The sequence below is a fragment of the Knufia obscura genome, assembly GCF_036327395.1.
Source record: "Knufia obscura strain CCFEE 5817 isolate CBS 148926 chromosome Unknown scaffold_11, whole genome shotgun sequence".
Classification (NCBI taxonomy): domain Eukaryota; kingdom Fungi; phylum Ascomycota; class Eurotiomycetes; order Chaetothyriales; family Trichomeriaceae; genus Knufia; species Knufia obscura.
The window spans coordinates 640,724-654,050 of record NW_027042697.1 but is presented as its reverse complement, the minus strand read 5'-3'; the positions used below and the strand labels follow the sequence as shown (position 1 = coordinate 654,050).

The 13,327-nt window shown below is 50.6% G+C and overlaps 6 protein-coding genes across 6 annotated transcripts; 4 read left to right on the top strand and 2 right to left on the bottom strand.

The window, feature by feature from the left end:
- Positions 1 to 1,226: 1,226 nt before the first annotated feature.
- On the bottom strand, positions 1,227 to 2,777 carry NMD3 (ribosome-binding protein; the record flags this gene model as incomplete). Its single annotated transcript, XM_064876943.1, has 1 exon — positions 1,227 to 2,777. One exon carries the CDS (start codon positions 2,775 to 2,777, stop codon positions 1,227 to 1,229), a length of 1,551 nt encoding a protein of 516 aa, XP_064727330.1.
- Positions 2,778 to 3,232: 455 nt separating this feature from the next.
- On the top strand, positions 3,233 to 4,678 carry EHD3 (3-hydroxyisobutyryl-CoA hydrolase; the record flags this gene model as incomplete). The annotated part of the gene is made up of 1 exon (XM_064876942.1): positions 3,233 to 4,678. One exon carries the CDS (start codon positions 3,233 to 3,235, stop codon positions 4,676 to 4,678), a length of 1,446 nt encoding a protein of 481 aa, XP_064727329.1.
- A 939-nt stretch (positions 4,679 to 5,617) lies between these two features.
- ESF2 (RNA-binding ATPase activator esf2) lies at positions 5,618 to 6,553 on the top strand (the record flags this gene model as incomplete). The annotated part of the gene is made up of 1 exon (XM_064876941.1): positions 5,618 to 6,553. One exon carries the CDS (start codon positions 5,618 to 5,620, stop codon positions 6,551 to 6,553), a length of 936 nt encoding a protein of 311 aa, XP_064727328.1.
- Positions 6,554 to 6,691: 138 nt separating this feature from the next.
- On the bottom strand, positions 6,692 to 8,161 carry PMZ80_008540 (uncharacterized protein; the record flags this gene model as incomplete). The annotated part of the gene is made up of 1 exon (XM_064876940.1): positions 6,692 to 8,161. The coding sequence occupies one exon, from the start codon at positions 8,159 to 8,161 to the stop codon at positions 6,692 to 6,694; it is 1,470 nt and encodes a 489-aa protein (XP_064727327.1).
- A 2,203-nt stretch (positions 8,162 to 10,364) lies between these two features.
- On the top strand, positions 10,365 to 11,225 carry PMZ80_008539 (uncharacterized protein; the record flags this gene model as incomplete). Its single annotated transcript, XM_064876939.1, has 1 exon — positions 10,365 to 11,225. The coding sequence occupies one exon, from the start codon at positions 10,365 to 10,367 to the stop codon at positions 11,223 to 11,225; it is 861 nt and encodes a 286-aa protein (XP_064727326.1).
- Positions 11,226 to 12,187: 962 nt separating this feature from the next.
- PMZ80_008538 (uncharacterized protein) lies at positions 12,188 to 13,196 on the top strand (the record flags this gene model as incomplete). Its single annotated transcript, XM_064876938.1, has 3 exons — positions 12,188 to 12,613; positions 12,664 to 12,842; positions 12,905 to 13,196. The coding sequence occupies 3 exons, from the start codon at positions 12,188 to 12,190 to the stop codon at positions 13,194 to 13,196; spliced, it is 897 nt and encodes a 298-aa protein (XP_064727325.1).
- Positions 13,197 to 13,327: the final 131 nt, after the last annotated feature.

The following is a 13,327-nucleotide window of genomic DNA, read 5'->3' as shown; positions in this document are numbered from 1 at the left end:
TGGCACAGATCTTATCAACCCCACGACGGTACGCTAGCTGGATCTCGGATCTGAACTTACAACCCAACGTCACGCCACCCCGGGGTTTGCAATAAACGTGCATTGCCCATACTACCACGTGCCTGGAATCAGGAACAGGCAGCATGTTAAGAACCACTCAATCATCGCCATCGCGCTTGCCTGACAAGGACATTGTGTCATTTGTGCCTATTATCGCTACCCCAGACCAACCCAGGTCTTGCATGTCATTATTATCGCGATGGAATGCGCCCTCCAACTGAAGATAAACTCGGCATTAGACGAGCTAACAGTCTAAGCACTGTCCAACGACGACGTCCAAACCACCGAAGGTGACACCAGCCCCCTTCACCACCACCACCACCACCACCTCCTATGCTCCACATGTTTAGGCGCCAGACACGCCTCTGAGCATCACAGGTGAGTGGGATAGCAGCAGACCACTGCATGAGGCGTACCCGGGGGCCACGTCTTCAGGCCTGTCCCTGCATCATCAGTCAGCACGTCACGATTTCGTCACAGTACACAAGTCATACGGGGAAAGCATCCGCCGTGGTTGTATAAGTACTACCAGGCCACCAGTTCGTCGTGCTATCTGTGCAGCCTCTTGTACTCTTGAATGAAGGCGTATCAATCTCACGTATGCGCATTCCATATGGATGTGGCTAAAAAGGCGGGATATGAGTAACGTGAATGTGGACATGGTCTGTCCATTGCTTATACCATGATGTTATTCCGATAGAGTAGACTTACCAGTCGTCGTACTGCCTTTGGAAGCTGAAAGATTCACTGGTTCTCTCTGCCACCTCCGATGCTAAACCGTAACACCTTGAGAGTCAGCTCATTCCAGGATTTCATACGTGAAAGACCCCATGTGCCAACAATTAGCACTTCCGTAATGAACGGTCCTGAATTGCGAGCACTGTTGTGAGGGAGCTCGTGGTGTTCCATTCGGGATAAGTTGTGTCCAACGCAAACCCCGAGCCATTGCTTCTTCTCAAATGTGATTGCGTAGACTGTTGCTTGTGTCAGCCAAATCCTGTTCGCCACCAAAGCATGTCAGAAGTGAGGTGTACAGAATGTAGAACTCCTCAAGGCATGGCAATTGAACTTGAATCTCATTTAATATCTTTTGCAACAGGGCCACTGAGCTTGTTGTCTATTCAGGTACTCGTACCATCGGCATTGGTCGTCAATACCGATAATCCCTATGCCGCCATCTGATCATTGATCTGCATCTCATCAAAGTCATCCAACAGATTATCCACATCAATCCTCGGCACCTCATCATCACCACTATCCTCCGTAGTAACCACGCTCATCTCATCCGCCTGTTTCTGTCTCTGCTGTGCCTTATAAACCGCAAGTGTCTGTCTCAGCTCCGGATCCTCCTCCACATCTCGTAAGAACATCTCATAATCTGCATCCATACGATCTTGATCGGTCTTCTTCGGGAGAAGTTCGCCCTCGTCCTTGGCCATCCGCTTGAGTTTCCATGATCGGGACTTTGGCTTTCGCTTTCGTGCGTAGTGTTTCTTGACCAGTAGCACATCTGGGATCTGTGAGCTGTATGTGCTGCTGTTCTCGATGTCGTCGAATTGTGTGTTGTTGAAGTTCGTGCCTGTTAACTGATAACCCATTACACTGTCGCCGGCGTGGAGGACTGAGCCGAGATGTGTTCTGCAGAAGTAGGTCTTATCGTTTGCGCCTAGGTCTGAGGCGCGTGCGACTGTGCATTCTGCTAGGGTGAAGCGGCCGTTGTCGGGACCGAGAGGCTCGATATCGAGGACCACGAATTCGACTAGCTCTTTGACATCTGCGAGGTTTGTGAATGGTGCGCGCCAGTAGATGGCTGATGGTATCTCAGCTGTTTGAAGCGTATTCGGGTCGATCAGGTTTATGCTCGTGCCGACTCTGTAGCAAAGGGAAATAGGTGAAATATTGCCTGCTGACTTCGCGAGCTTGGGTGGCAGAGCGACTAGGTCATCTCGACATATTGGTACTAACTCGGCGGAGTACGTGAACTTGTAAGACTTCTTCGAGGTGTGAATATCCATGCTGATTAGTTCTTGGGATTTCTTGACTCGAACTGGGGTCACGCTGTTTAGGAAATCGACGAATTTCTCTGCGTGGTTGCGCTGAGCGAAGAAGAAGTCTATGCCATCATGAACTTCTTTGATGTTGATTGCTTCTCTATGTGCGCCGTGCTTGAGCATTAGTTGTTCGAGGTACAGGAAAGTTCGCTTGTGAGGCACTTTCTGTCGGACTTGTACTGAAGCTCGCCACACGTTGGCTGTGTATGACTTTGCGCAATCTGGGCATTGTTGTGAGGCGACGACGTATTCGACCTCGAATGTCTGCTGGATGATGGCGCCTTCAAAGGCTTCCTGCTGGACCGTAATCTTGACCTTTATTCTTCGAGAATGTGGCTCTGTCCACAGGAAGCTGGCATCAATGATTCGTACTTTGCTGAGACCACGAAGTTTTCGTAAGCATAAAGCCAGGAGTTCTCTGCTTTCTGGGGCTGCTGTCACCCATTGTGAAGGCGGAGACAGCCATCTCTCGCAATCTCGGCATGTGTGAAGAACTCCCTCTCGTTGGATACCTTCTGAAGCGTCGACTGAGAGTTTGACGCAATCGTAGCATAATGCTCCTGCTGCTGCTGTGCCATCGATTGGGGCACCACAGTTACAGCATAAAATTGTGGCTGCAGACTTGGCTTGCGTGGGTAGTGCCAGAGGCACCGAATCGACCTCCATGATATTTTGCTCTGTGCTCGGTCTCGGTCACGGTAAGCGGTTACAATGTAGAGAAGGGACTGTACAACTGTGAGGGAGAGATATCAGAGGTTTGTGGCGAAGAAAGAGTCAATATCATCTCGATTGATAATTCGAAAGTTCCAGGCACCCAGGCCAAAAATTTCTAGGAGTGCAGTGTCCACCTGAAATGTGATCATTAATGCCTCAGGCACAACACTCATATCCGAGGGAAGAGCGTGCGATTCGAGGTTCCCGGTTGTCCTTTTTGTTGGAGCTGGCCATCGTCCTATCCGAAGCCATCTTCCGTCACTCATTTGTTTTGTCATGCTATCAAGATGAACCTTTGCTGTGTCAGATACGCTTTTGGACACCTTACGCCACAAACGAGCTCGACTGCACGCATCGCAAGCTCGCAGTTTAGAAGCAGAGCACTTCGACAAACACAGAGAGCAGCCATGTCCAGCACGAGTCGGCAGTACAAGACGGCCACAGAGATACCTAAAGAACAGCCAGGAGATGAGCCAGATGATGTCCTGTTTGGCTCATTATATGGTGTTCGGACCGTCGAGCTGAACAGACCGAAGAAGCTCAATTCCCTCAATGGTTCTATGGCTCGAAAGATCCTACCAAGGTTAAGAGAATGGGAGAAGTCACAAATGGCCAATATGATAATGATCACCGGTGCTGGACCCAAAGCTTTCTGCGCAGGAGGAGATGTTGCCGAGCTAGCAAGGAATAACTCGACGAAGGAAGGACAGCAGAAGTCGACGGACTATTTCGCTCTCGAATATCAGCTTGACCACCTGATTTCGACGTATAGCAAGCCATACATCGCGATAATGGATGGAATCACGATGGGAGGTGGCGTTGGTCTTTCAGTGCATGCGCCTTTCAGAATTGCAACTGAGAAGACAGTGTTTGCGATGCCGGAAACAACGATCGGCTTCTTCCCTGATGTTGGTGGGAGCTTTTTCCTTCCGAGAATGGATGGAGAGGTTGGCACATATCTAGCTCTTACATCAGAGCAGTTACATGGTGTGCAAGCACTGTATGCCGGAATTGCTACGCATTACCTCGATAGCTCAGTGCTGCAACCTCTGACGACGCGTCTATCCGAGCTCCATTTCAAAGATCATGCTAGCCTACAAGAACGACTTACTTTGATTGACAATACCCTCGCCGAGTTCACGACCGAGTTACCATCTCCAGATTCTTACCCAAAAGCCAAGAATGGAAATATCCGCGGCGAGCTTCGGGAGGCAATTGATAGGTGCTTTAGCTTTAATAACATTGATGAGATCTTGGCTGCTTTGAGAAAAGAATCAGAAGCAACAGGAAGAGTAGCAGATTGGGCACAAGCTACACTCGACACTATCGCAATGCGGTCGCCAACGAGTTTGAAGGTGACGCTTAAGCAGTTGAGGCTAGGCAAACAATGGAGTATCACCGAGACATTCATCAGAGAGCACGAGATGGCTGCTCGATTCATGCAGCATCCTGACTTCACGGAAGGCGTAAGTGCTAAGCTGATCAACAAGCCAGCCACTAAGCCGAAGTGGCAACCCGCGACGCTCAAGGAGGTGTCAAACAACGACGTCGAAACTTTCTTCACGCTACCTGACGATATCGATGGTTTGGAGTTGCTTGAACCCTCGCCTGGTGCGTTGCGGGATTACAGCGATTATCCACACGCGAAGTTTGGACTGCCAAGGGAACGCGACATCGAGGCTGTGGTGAGGAACATAGGCAGACAAGGCCCAGAGGCCGTCGCAGACGAAGTATCGAAACAGTGGAACAATAAGCCTGGCGTTAGCGAGAAAGTGACCGATGTCCTAGCCCGCAAGGCGAACAACAGAGGTGGTGTGCTCTACTGGAAGGAAAAGCAAAGAGCCAATCTGTAAACATTTCCGTGCCAGCAAATTTGTGAACTCAGTGTCAACCGAATGCACAATTCATTCTTGGGCTGTCCTGCAAATCGCATGCGTTGTCCAGCTTGCTCGTCTTGTACGGTTTGCCTGCCGCCTCTTGTCTGTTTGAGATTTGACAACAACGCCTGCAGAAACTCGCATTCCGACGAACAGCAATCAATAGGGGCCATAAAGCTGTGGCTGCCTCTTGTTGTGATCTACCTCACTGGTGCATACATGAATCGGTTGTGAAAGACCATCCTCGAAGAGGCGCTGAGGATCGTTGACTACCACGAAAACCACTCCAAACACCGCTGGGATGCCTGCCACAGGCCGAGGAGTACGCCATATCAGACTGTGCGACCTGCCGAGTGAGATTCTGCGTATGATCATAGCAGAGCTGTTGGTTGATCCTTCAAAACGATTGGACGTTCACAACCTCATGGCTACATCGGTTGGCTGGCACGACTACATTGTGCCAATATTGAGAGAGCGGCGATACAGTTGGTGGAAGAACGCGGCGATGAGGATGAGCGTCAAAAGCAGCATACGCCATGCTATCGACGAAGCTGAAGCCAAGGCAATCATACAGGCTGTGCGAAGGGGGCTGTATCGCGATTAGGTCGGCTTACGTGAAAGGAACATTTGAGTCATACATCACTGCTACTATGTTAGAAGCCGCCACGCAGCCATTGGGAGACGTCTTAGGCCCTGTACAAATCTAATTATTCCGCTGCTCCTTGACATTGTTTTTGTGATTCCCAGATTTTATGGCTGAGGCTGATCTTGCCCAGACGTGTTCAGGTCGCAGTACGTAGCCGTACTACGGTGGAGCCTTGATGCCTCCATGGTTAGCCTTTACATCCTCGAAATGCCGAAAGTTCATATGATAATTCTGCTAGGACTACTTTTAACGATCAATGAGATCTGACGATGGCGCAACGTAATGAGTACTTAGATCAAGGCTTGTCAGACGTTTCTGATGCAGAGAGTGGCTACGACTCGGAAGCTGCAGAGGTCTCGAGGACTGAAAGGCGAGGTGTGAAGCGGAGAAAATTGTCGCATTCGTCGGCCAGCTCGGTCGAAGAAGATGGTCAAGAATCGTCTCCAGTGAGGGACGAGATTGCAGCGGCCGAGGCGAAACAACAGCATGGCGAGGTATCAAAAGAGATAGACGTTGACGAGGATGATGCTCAAGTCACTCCAATAGACTACAGGGTCAAAAGTGGTAAGGATCAAGGCAAGAGACCCAAGAAACAGAAGAAGGAAACTACACCTGGAGTCGTGTACCTATCGTCCTTACCTCCGTATCTGAAGCCTTCAGCATTGCGGAATCTGCTGGCACAACGAAGCTTTGAACCAATAACGAGATTATTCCTTACGCCCGCATCGAAGCACAAGCACAACTCGAAGAAGAGTTCAAGACAGCTCTACACAGAAGGATGGATTGAATTTGCAAGCAAGAAGACTGCAAAGCGATGCGCCGAAGCCCTCAATGCGCAGCTCATCGGTGGCAAGAAGGGAGGGTTCTACTACGATGATCTGTGGAATATGAAATATTTGAAGGGTATGGCGTGGGACGAATTGATGGCCGGCATTGTGGAAGAGAGAAGAGAAGCCGAAGGCAGAAGAGACGAGGAAAGGCGTAAGATTGCTGCTGAGACACAAGCCTTCGTAGAGGGCGTCGAGCAGGGCAAGAAGCTCGAGGGAATGAGGAAAAAGAGGAAGATGAAGGCACAAGATCCGGAGGATGGAGCCGATAATCAGAGGACATGGCGGCAGCATGAGGTGGCAGGTGACCGCAAAGCGAAGAAAAATCCGAAGACCTTTGATCCGGAGGTTCAGCAGGTTCTCTCGAAGATCTTCTGATTACAAACTACTGTCTCCTCCAGGCTACACCCTTCATGTCTTGGACCTCACGAACTATGGTCGAGGTGTGATTGGCGCACCTCACGTCCTGTCGTCAGCACAAAAGCGATTCCAGCAAGGCTGCGGCTACCCTCCTGCTCATTCACCACTCGGAAATTCCCTCTCAAAATAGGTGTTGATAGTGTGAGCTGCTTTCTCGACGATTGTTGCAATATCCCCCAAAGTGACCGTGTAAGGAGGCGCAAGAAGGACAAAATCGCCAGCGAGTCCTTCCACTGTTCCAATACCCGGGTACAGACTGATCAGATATGGTTCCTGCATTCCAAGCTTGTGGACACCGCTGGCCACCTGCCGCGATATTTCAAATGGCGTCTTGTCGTCCTTCCTCATAACAAACTCGATGCCCCGAAACAGACCTGCGCCTCGAATGTCGCCAATATACCACTTATCGGCAAGCCGCTCCCGCAGACCCTTCTCAAGTGCAGCGCCCATCTTGCGGACGTGCTCCATCATATTCGGCTCCATGATGATCTTTTGGACTGCGGCAGCTGCAGCACAACCAATGGCATGAGCCTGATACGTCTGACCATGCGAGAAAGCTCCCGTACCCTTGGTGAGAACATTGACCACTTTTGGGCTGACAAGAAGAGCTGCAACAGGCTGGTATCCTCCACTGAGACCCTTCCCGATCATTTGAAGATCTGGAGCTGTGTTCACAAGCGGCGATTGCCAGGCGTGCAAATAGCCTGTCCTCCCCATGCCTGACATAACCTCATCGGCAATCAGAAGCGCCCCATGTTTATCGCATACCCTTCGCATCGCAGCAAAGTAGCCTGGAACAGATGGTACACAGCCTAGTGCAGCGCCCACCACAGGTTCTGCAACAAAAGCGCATACGCTTTCCGGGCCGACTCTCTCAAATTCAGCATCCAGTTCTTCTGCCAGTCGGGTGACGTATGCTTCATCACTTTCCCCTTCAGTCTTGCCTCGATAGGCATAGCAGGGACTTACACGACTTATGCCTGGCGACAACATCGGTTCGTATATTTTCCTTCTCATCACATGCCCGCCCAGGGCGAGAGCACCCAATGTTGTACCATGATAACTTTGCTTCCTGGATATGAATCGATGTCTCTTGGTCGCCGGGCCTTCGAGCTCGACAAAGTACTGTCTGGCCATCTTCATTGCAGCCTCAGCTGCTTCGCTGCCACTGTTGCAAATGAAAGCTCGGCTCATCGCGCCGTTGGTACCCCTCACCAAAAGCGAGCAGAGTTCTTCAGCTGCTGATGTTGAATAGAAGACTGTCCCAACGTAAGCGACTTTGTCCAGTTGGTCCATGATGGCTTTCTTGACGATAGGATTGTTGTGGCCGAGGCAGGCAACTGCTGGGCCTCCAGTGGCGTCCAGGAACTTCTGACCATTCTCTAGGTGCAAGTATAGGCCTTCTGAGCCGACAACACGCAAAGGTTGTTCGAGCAGAGTACGATGCATCACGGCCTTGCTGTCTACCACGTCAACCATCTCGTCCGAGGCTGGCTCGATGTGCATCTGCGCTGTCTTTTCGATTCTCGCTCTGGTAGACGTGCCGTTCAGGTTTGGGCCCGACATGTTGTTGGATTCAGTTCCCATCTGGGTCGAAACACCATTTGTCCGCTGCGTAGCCATCCTGCGTTTTCAAGTAATGGTATGTTTGGGCGATACTGTGGTCAATCAATTGAAAACATGAGTTTAACGGACAACTGCGCGAATTATACGCCGTCCAGATCCGCCGTGAATGCCAATCGTCCTTACGACACGTGCACACGCAAGCTGTGTGCATGATTCACACTCGAATGAGGTCGAATATTTTAAGGCCGCGCCCATATTTTTGCATCTTCTCTCGATGAAGAGCAATGCTACAGGCTCGGCACCCACTCGATTGACCTTGGCAATATCATGGCCGCATTTGGTCGACGTGGACGAGATTTCACACACTTTCATAGGAAAACACTGGCCCGCAGTAACACATTGATCCAGATCTGTTGGACATGATGCGACAAACAGACCCATGCAGTCGTGCCGATCTGTCGTCTGTTGCTTGGATGCATTACTTTGATCGAATTGTCACCGCACAATATGCGCGAGACGACACGATCGTATCGCTTGGAGTGGGTGGGAAGGTCGGAGCCCAAAAGATCAACTGGTGGCTCGAAGAGGTAAGCCTGAGATATCCTCACCGTGCAGACACCCTCCGGTTCTCTATACGGGATCATCGGTCAGGTTATTGGAAGAGCAAGGAGGGGATTGCACGGGAGGCAGGCGCCGTCAAGCGCCGTCAATCGCCGTCGAAGGCAAAAGATCAAGGATTTCCCTCTTTCCACCCTGCTTCCGAACAGTCTGGACATCGTAGCTGGCCGGACGACCAAGACACTGCGTCATTTGATTATGGCATGTACTCAATGCATATTCCATATTTCATGGAGTCAGCCACCTGGGACAGATAATCGACATATCTGCATCATAGGATCAAGTGTGCAAAAGCCTGCAACCAGGCTGGTCATGCCATGAGGCGGGCAGCGGCCATGAGCTAGCAGGAAGCCACGCTTGTGGCTGCACGTCCAACTGCCATCGTTCGCCGTTTCCTTCAGCGGACTCTATGTTCTCAGCTATGGCTTTGCCACACCCTGGATATCGATATGGCAGGCGAGGCCCGCGTATGCACACGCTTGCAGAGCTGTCATGCTCTTACACACAAAATCGACTCATCATCCGACTCTGTCGTCCAGATCGGTATGAGTATCAGTACTGCTTGGGCGCCAGCTCTATTCGGGATACCAAGGTGTTCCTGAGGACAAATAAATGGTCAGCATTTTCTCGTCTAGGAGGTGCGATCAGAAATGGTTGTTCGAAGCGCAGTAGGAAAGCAATTGATCAGCTCGGTACCAGCCGTGTCATCCACAGCAAATCGCCTCACAACATGGCGTATTATTCCGACCTCATAGACATGTTACGAAGAGCGTCAACACTGGGTGAAAGGCTTATTCGTTGGTGACCCTTTGGGGCTCTGAATTGGCAGCATACAAGGTAAGCTGTACTATCTGCGTCTTCAGCAATTCAAGTAGCATTAATCTGACAGCGACTTCAAAGACTGCGAGCATCGTCAGTGCCCATGCTATCAAGCCATGAGACCGACGATATGGGCAACTTGACTTTGGTGAGTATATGCCTGTTTCTGGTGGGATTGGACATCTTGAATTTAGGGAGGGAGTCCTGTCTTCGGCTGTGTGTTAACCTTGGTGCAGCAACCCGCTCATCTCAGTCCGAACGGGCTTTAAGACCTTCGTGACAACGCAACCAAGTTTTACAACAATTTGGGTTACTGTTCAAAACTTTGACCTCCACAACCGTGCGAAGAAGTCGCGGCATGTCTGATAAGCTTAAGTCCGCCGATGGACGGTCGGTTGTTGATGTCTCGCCCATCGAACCACTTTTTGGACATGAGTGGAATGGGTTGCTAAAGCCAATCTCGGAAGAGCTTCCATTCCCCACTGTCCACGAAGCTCAGCCACGGAAGCTTCAGCCAATTGGCTTGCAGATCATACCAGAAGCCGTTAGTTCCCCCTTTCTCATCGAGCGCCAGCGGTCCACCGTAACCCTGTCTCTCGATTGCCTTATTCGAGACGACGCCGACGACATGGATCTAGACTTCAAATTCATATTTGAACTGTTTAACGCAGCGAGTTCTCATCTTAACATCATTCATACCACACATTCTTTACTCACAACCGTTACAGTCGTTCTTTTTTGGTCATTCTTTTAATATAACCTCATCATGAAGTTCTCACTCCTTATCTTGGCAGCTGCCATCACCAGCACAAATGCATTCTACTCCGGCTTCAATGTGGGCGCGAACCTAGCTTCGGGTGCTTGCCGTAGTGAGTCGGACTGGGAGTTCGCTTTCAACAAAATCGCCAGCTTTCCTGGCGAGTTCAGAAATATTCGACTCTACGCGTCAAGCGACTGCAACACATTGGCAAACGCCGTGCCAGCCGCTATCAGGACAGGCACAAAGCTGCTCGTCGGTGTGTGGACACAAGATGATGCCCACTTCGACGCAGAGAAGCAAGCTCTCCTCCAAGCCGTCCAGCAATACGGAAAGGATTGGATCCTAGCAATTTCCGTTGGGTCAGAGGACCTGTACAGAGAGGAGACCACCGCCTCTATCCTTGCCAGCAAGATCAACGATGTCCGAGGAATGATGTGGTCGGTTGGTGCAAGTGATAAGTCCATCGGTCACGTTGATACATGGACTGCGTGGGTGGATGACCGGAACACAGCTGTCATCGAGGCAGTCGACTGGCTCGGAAACGACCTTTACCCATACTGGGAAGGAGTCAGCACCGACAATGGTGCCGCCAACGGAGCATACTGGGCTGCAGTCGAGAAAGTCCGTGCTGTCAGCCAAGGCAAGGATGTCTGGACTACTGAAACTGGCAACCCAATCACTGGTGACACTGTTGGAAACTCCGTGCCTAGCATTGAAGCTGCCCAGATTTACTGGTGGCAAGTGACTTGTGCCAGTGTGAAGGAGATGAACTACTTCTGGTATGACCTTGATGACTTCGCTGCCAACCCTCAGTTTTCGGTCGTTGACACGAATTACAACCCTCTGATTGACATGACTTGTGCCTAAGCACTGAGTGACAAGTACGAACGGTCATTGAGGCAGGCTCATGGAACATGGCTGCCGGATGAGCGCTATCACGGATCACCTGGAACTCGTTGTTTGCATAGCGGCGGTTGGTTGGGTCAAACAGGATAAAAGTCAAACTGTACATAAACGGCATAGACGGTCACAAAAGCTCTGACACATTCATTATCTACACATAATCTGATGCATTTGGCAGACATGTCAGAGTCTAAGACGAGGAATTGTTTCACGAACCGTACGACTGGCCTCAGCAGTCCCTCTTGTGCCACTGTCAGAACTCGATCTGCTCATGCGCTGAAACAGGTATGGCACTGGGATGTGTCATAGCCTGGGAGCAGTGGTATCTTGACATTATATAACAGCCATGTCTCTGCTGACTTACCACTACAAGTTGAGTTCCGCAAAACCTGTGATCATCACTACAACGGCTCGTCCATACCTGGCACAAGCGAACCATGATGTTGTTCTTCAGAATCCTTGCACTCAGCTTCGCAGCCGATGCTGCGTTTGCCACCCACCGCGACGGGATTCCTAGCCCTCACAATCGTCGAGAAATACATGGTAGACAGACCATTGGATCGACTCCGTCTGCTACCCCCACTAGCAGTAACTCTCCTACCGGAAGTGTGGCCAGTAGTCCTGCAGGATCGAGTCCCGCTGTAGTCTCTACTGCATCCGCCCGCACGCCATCTGCCATATCGGTTACCGTCGTACAACCGCCAGTCTATACTTACGCTAGTATTCCTTCAGCATGTCCAGATGCATCGTACTCACCTGTGAGTGGGAAGTATACAGGAACGATCTATCATGGGCTAAACGTTGACACTCATGCCTGGTGCAAAATTGGATACTGCCCCTTCAGAAATTCCTCGGGTTGGGAATACAGCATAGCGGCGATCAAAACAAAACTTCCAGAAGTTAATGCTATACGCTTGGACAGAACTATGGACCATTCGAACCCGACCTTAGATCAGGACTCGGTCATCGAGCACCTCATAGGTGCATTGCCAGCTATCAAGAACCATGGCTTAGCAGTTGTTGCTGGGGTTTATAGTGGTGGTTCGGGCTACTGGGGTCGCTTCATTGCCGAGCTCGGAGCCTTGGAACGAGTTTTAGAGGTACATGGTTGCAGCAACATCGCAGTGGTTAACGTCGGCAACAATGACTTGGCAGCTGTGAGTCAGCACAGCAGCGCCAACTCGGTGACTGGCGAAGCACTGTGGAATGAGAAGAATCAGACTGCCGATATCTTGATACGCCAGATGAATCTCGTGAGACGAATGTTGAGACATCATGGCTGTTGTGACGTCCCTGTGACTCATACCGAATCTGCCGCGGAATGGAGCGACGTGCAACAGTATGTTGTACAGGTGAGTGCCCTGCGCTATGTGCAGTTTCGACGATGTTAACGATGTCTTAGCTCATCGAAAGTTGTGATTCATTCGTCATGCTTGAAGACCAGCCCTACTGGAATATCGGCGATACCACCAATATGAGTGGCGCATATGAAAGCTTTCGATATCGAGCTGGTGAGGTCTTTGGCATTACAAAGCAGCTCCAGAGGGACGTTTGGCTGGCCGCAACCGGATGGCCAAGAGCGTGAGTTTTTGCTTCCATGATCCCTCAGGAACTGATCCGGAACATGTACTAACACTCTTTAGCGATGCAGACGTCCCTTACCGCAACACAAACAATCTTGCAAATGCCAAGAATGCTCAAGACTATTTTAACAAGGTCGGATGTCAAGTTCTGGGTGGTAAGGGGAGTGGTTTTTACCATTCCGATTGGCTAGCAGACGGAACTCTGCGGACACCAAAAGAAGCCGACTTCAGCATATTTAATGCTACTGGAGAACCTGCGGACAACATGGATTTGAGCTGTAGTGGGTGGCAGGCGAACGCAGAGACTCCTGACTGGCTACCGCAATTTGCAGGCGGCTCGGGCAGTCTTTGAAGATGGTTCTTGAATATGAAGAGGGCTTTGTGTCAGGAATGCTTGACACGATCTGGGATATCACGTGCTACTTGGATATGGTGGACGCAGCAGGAATTGAGCTATTAATGAACCGTATCCTGCAGTATGAT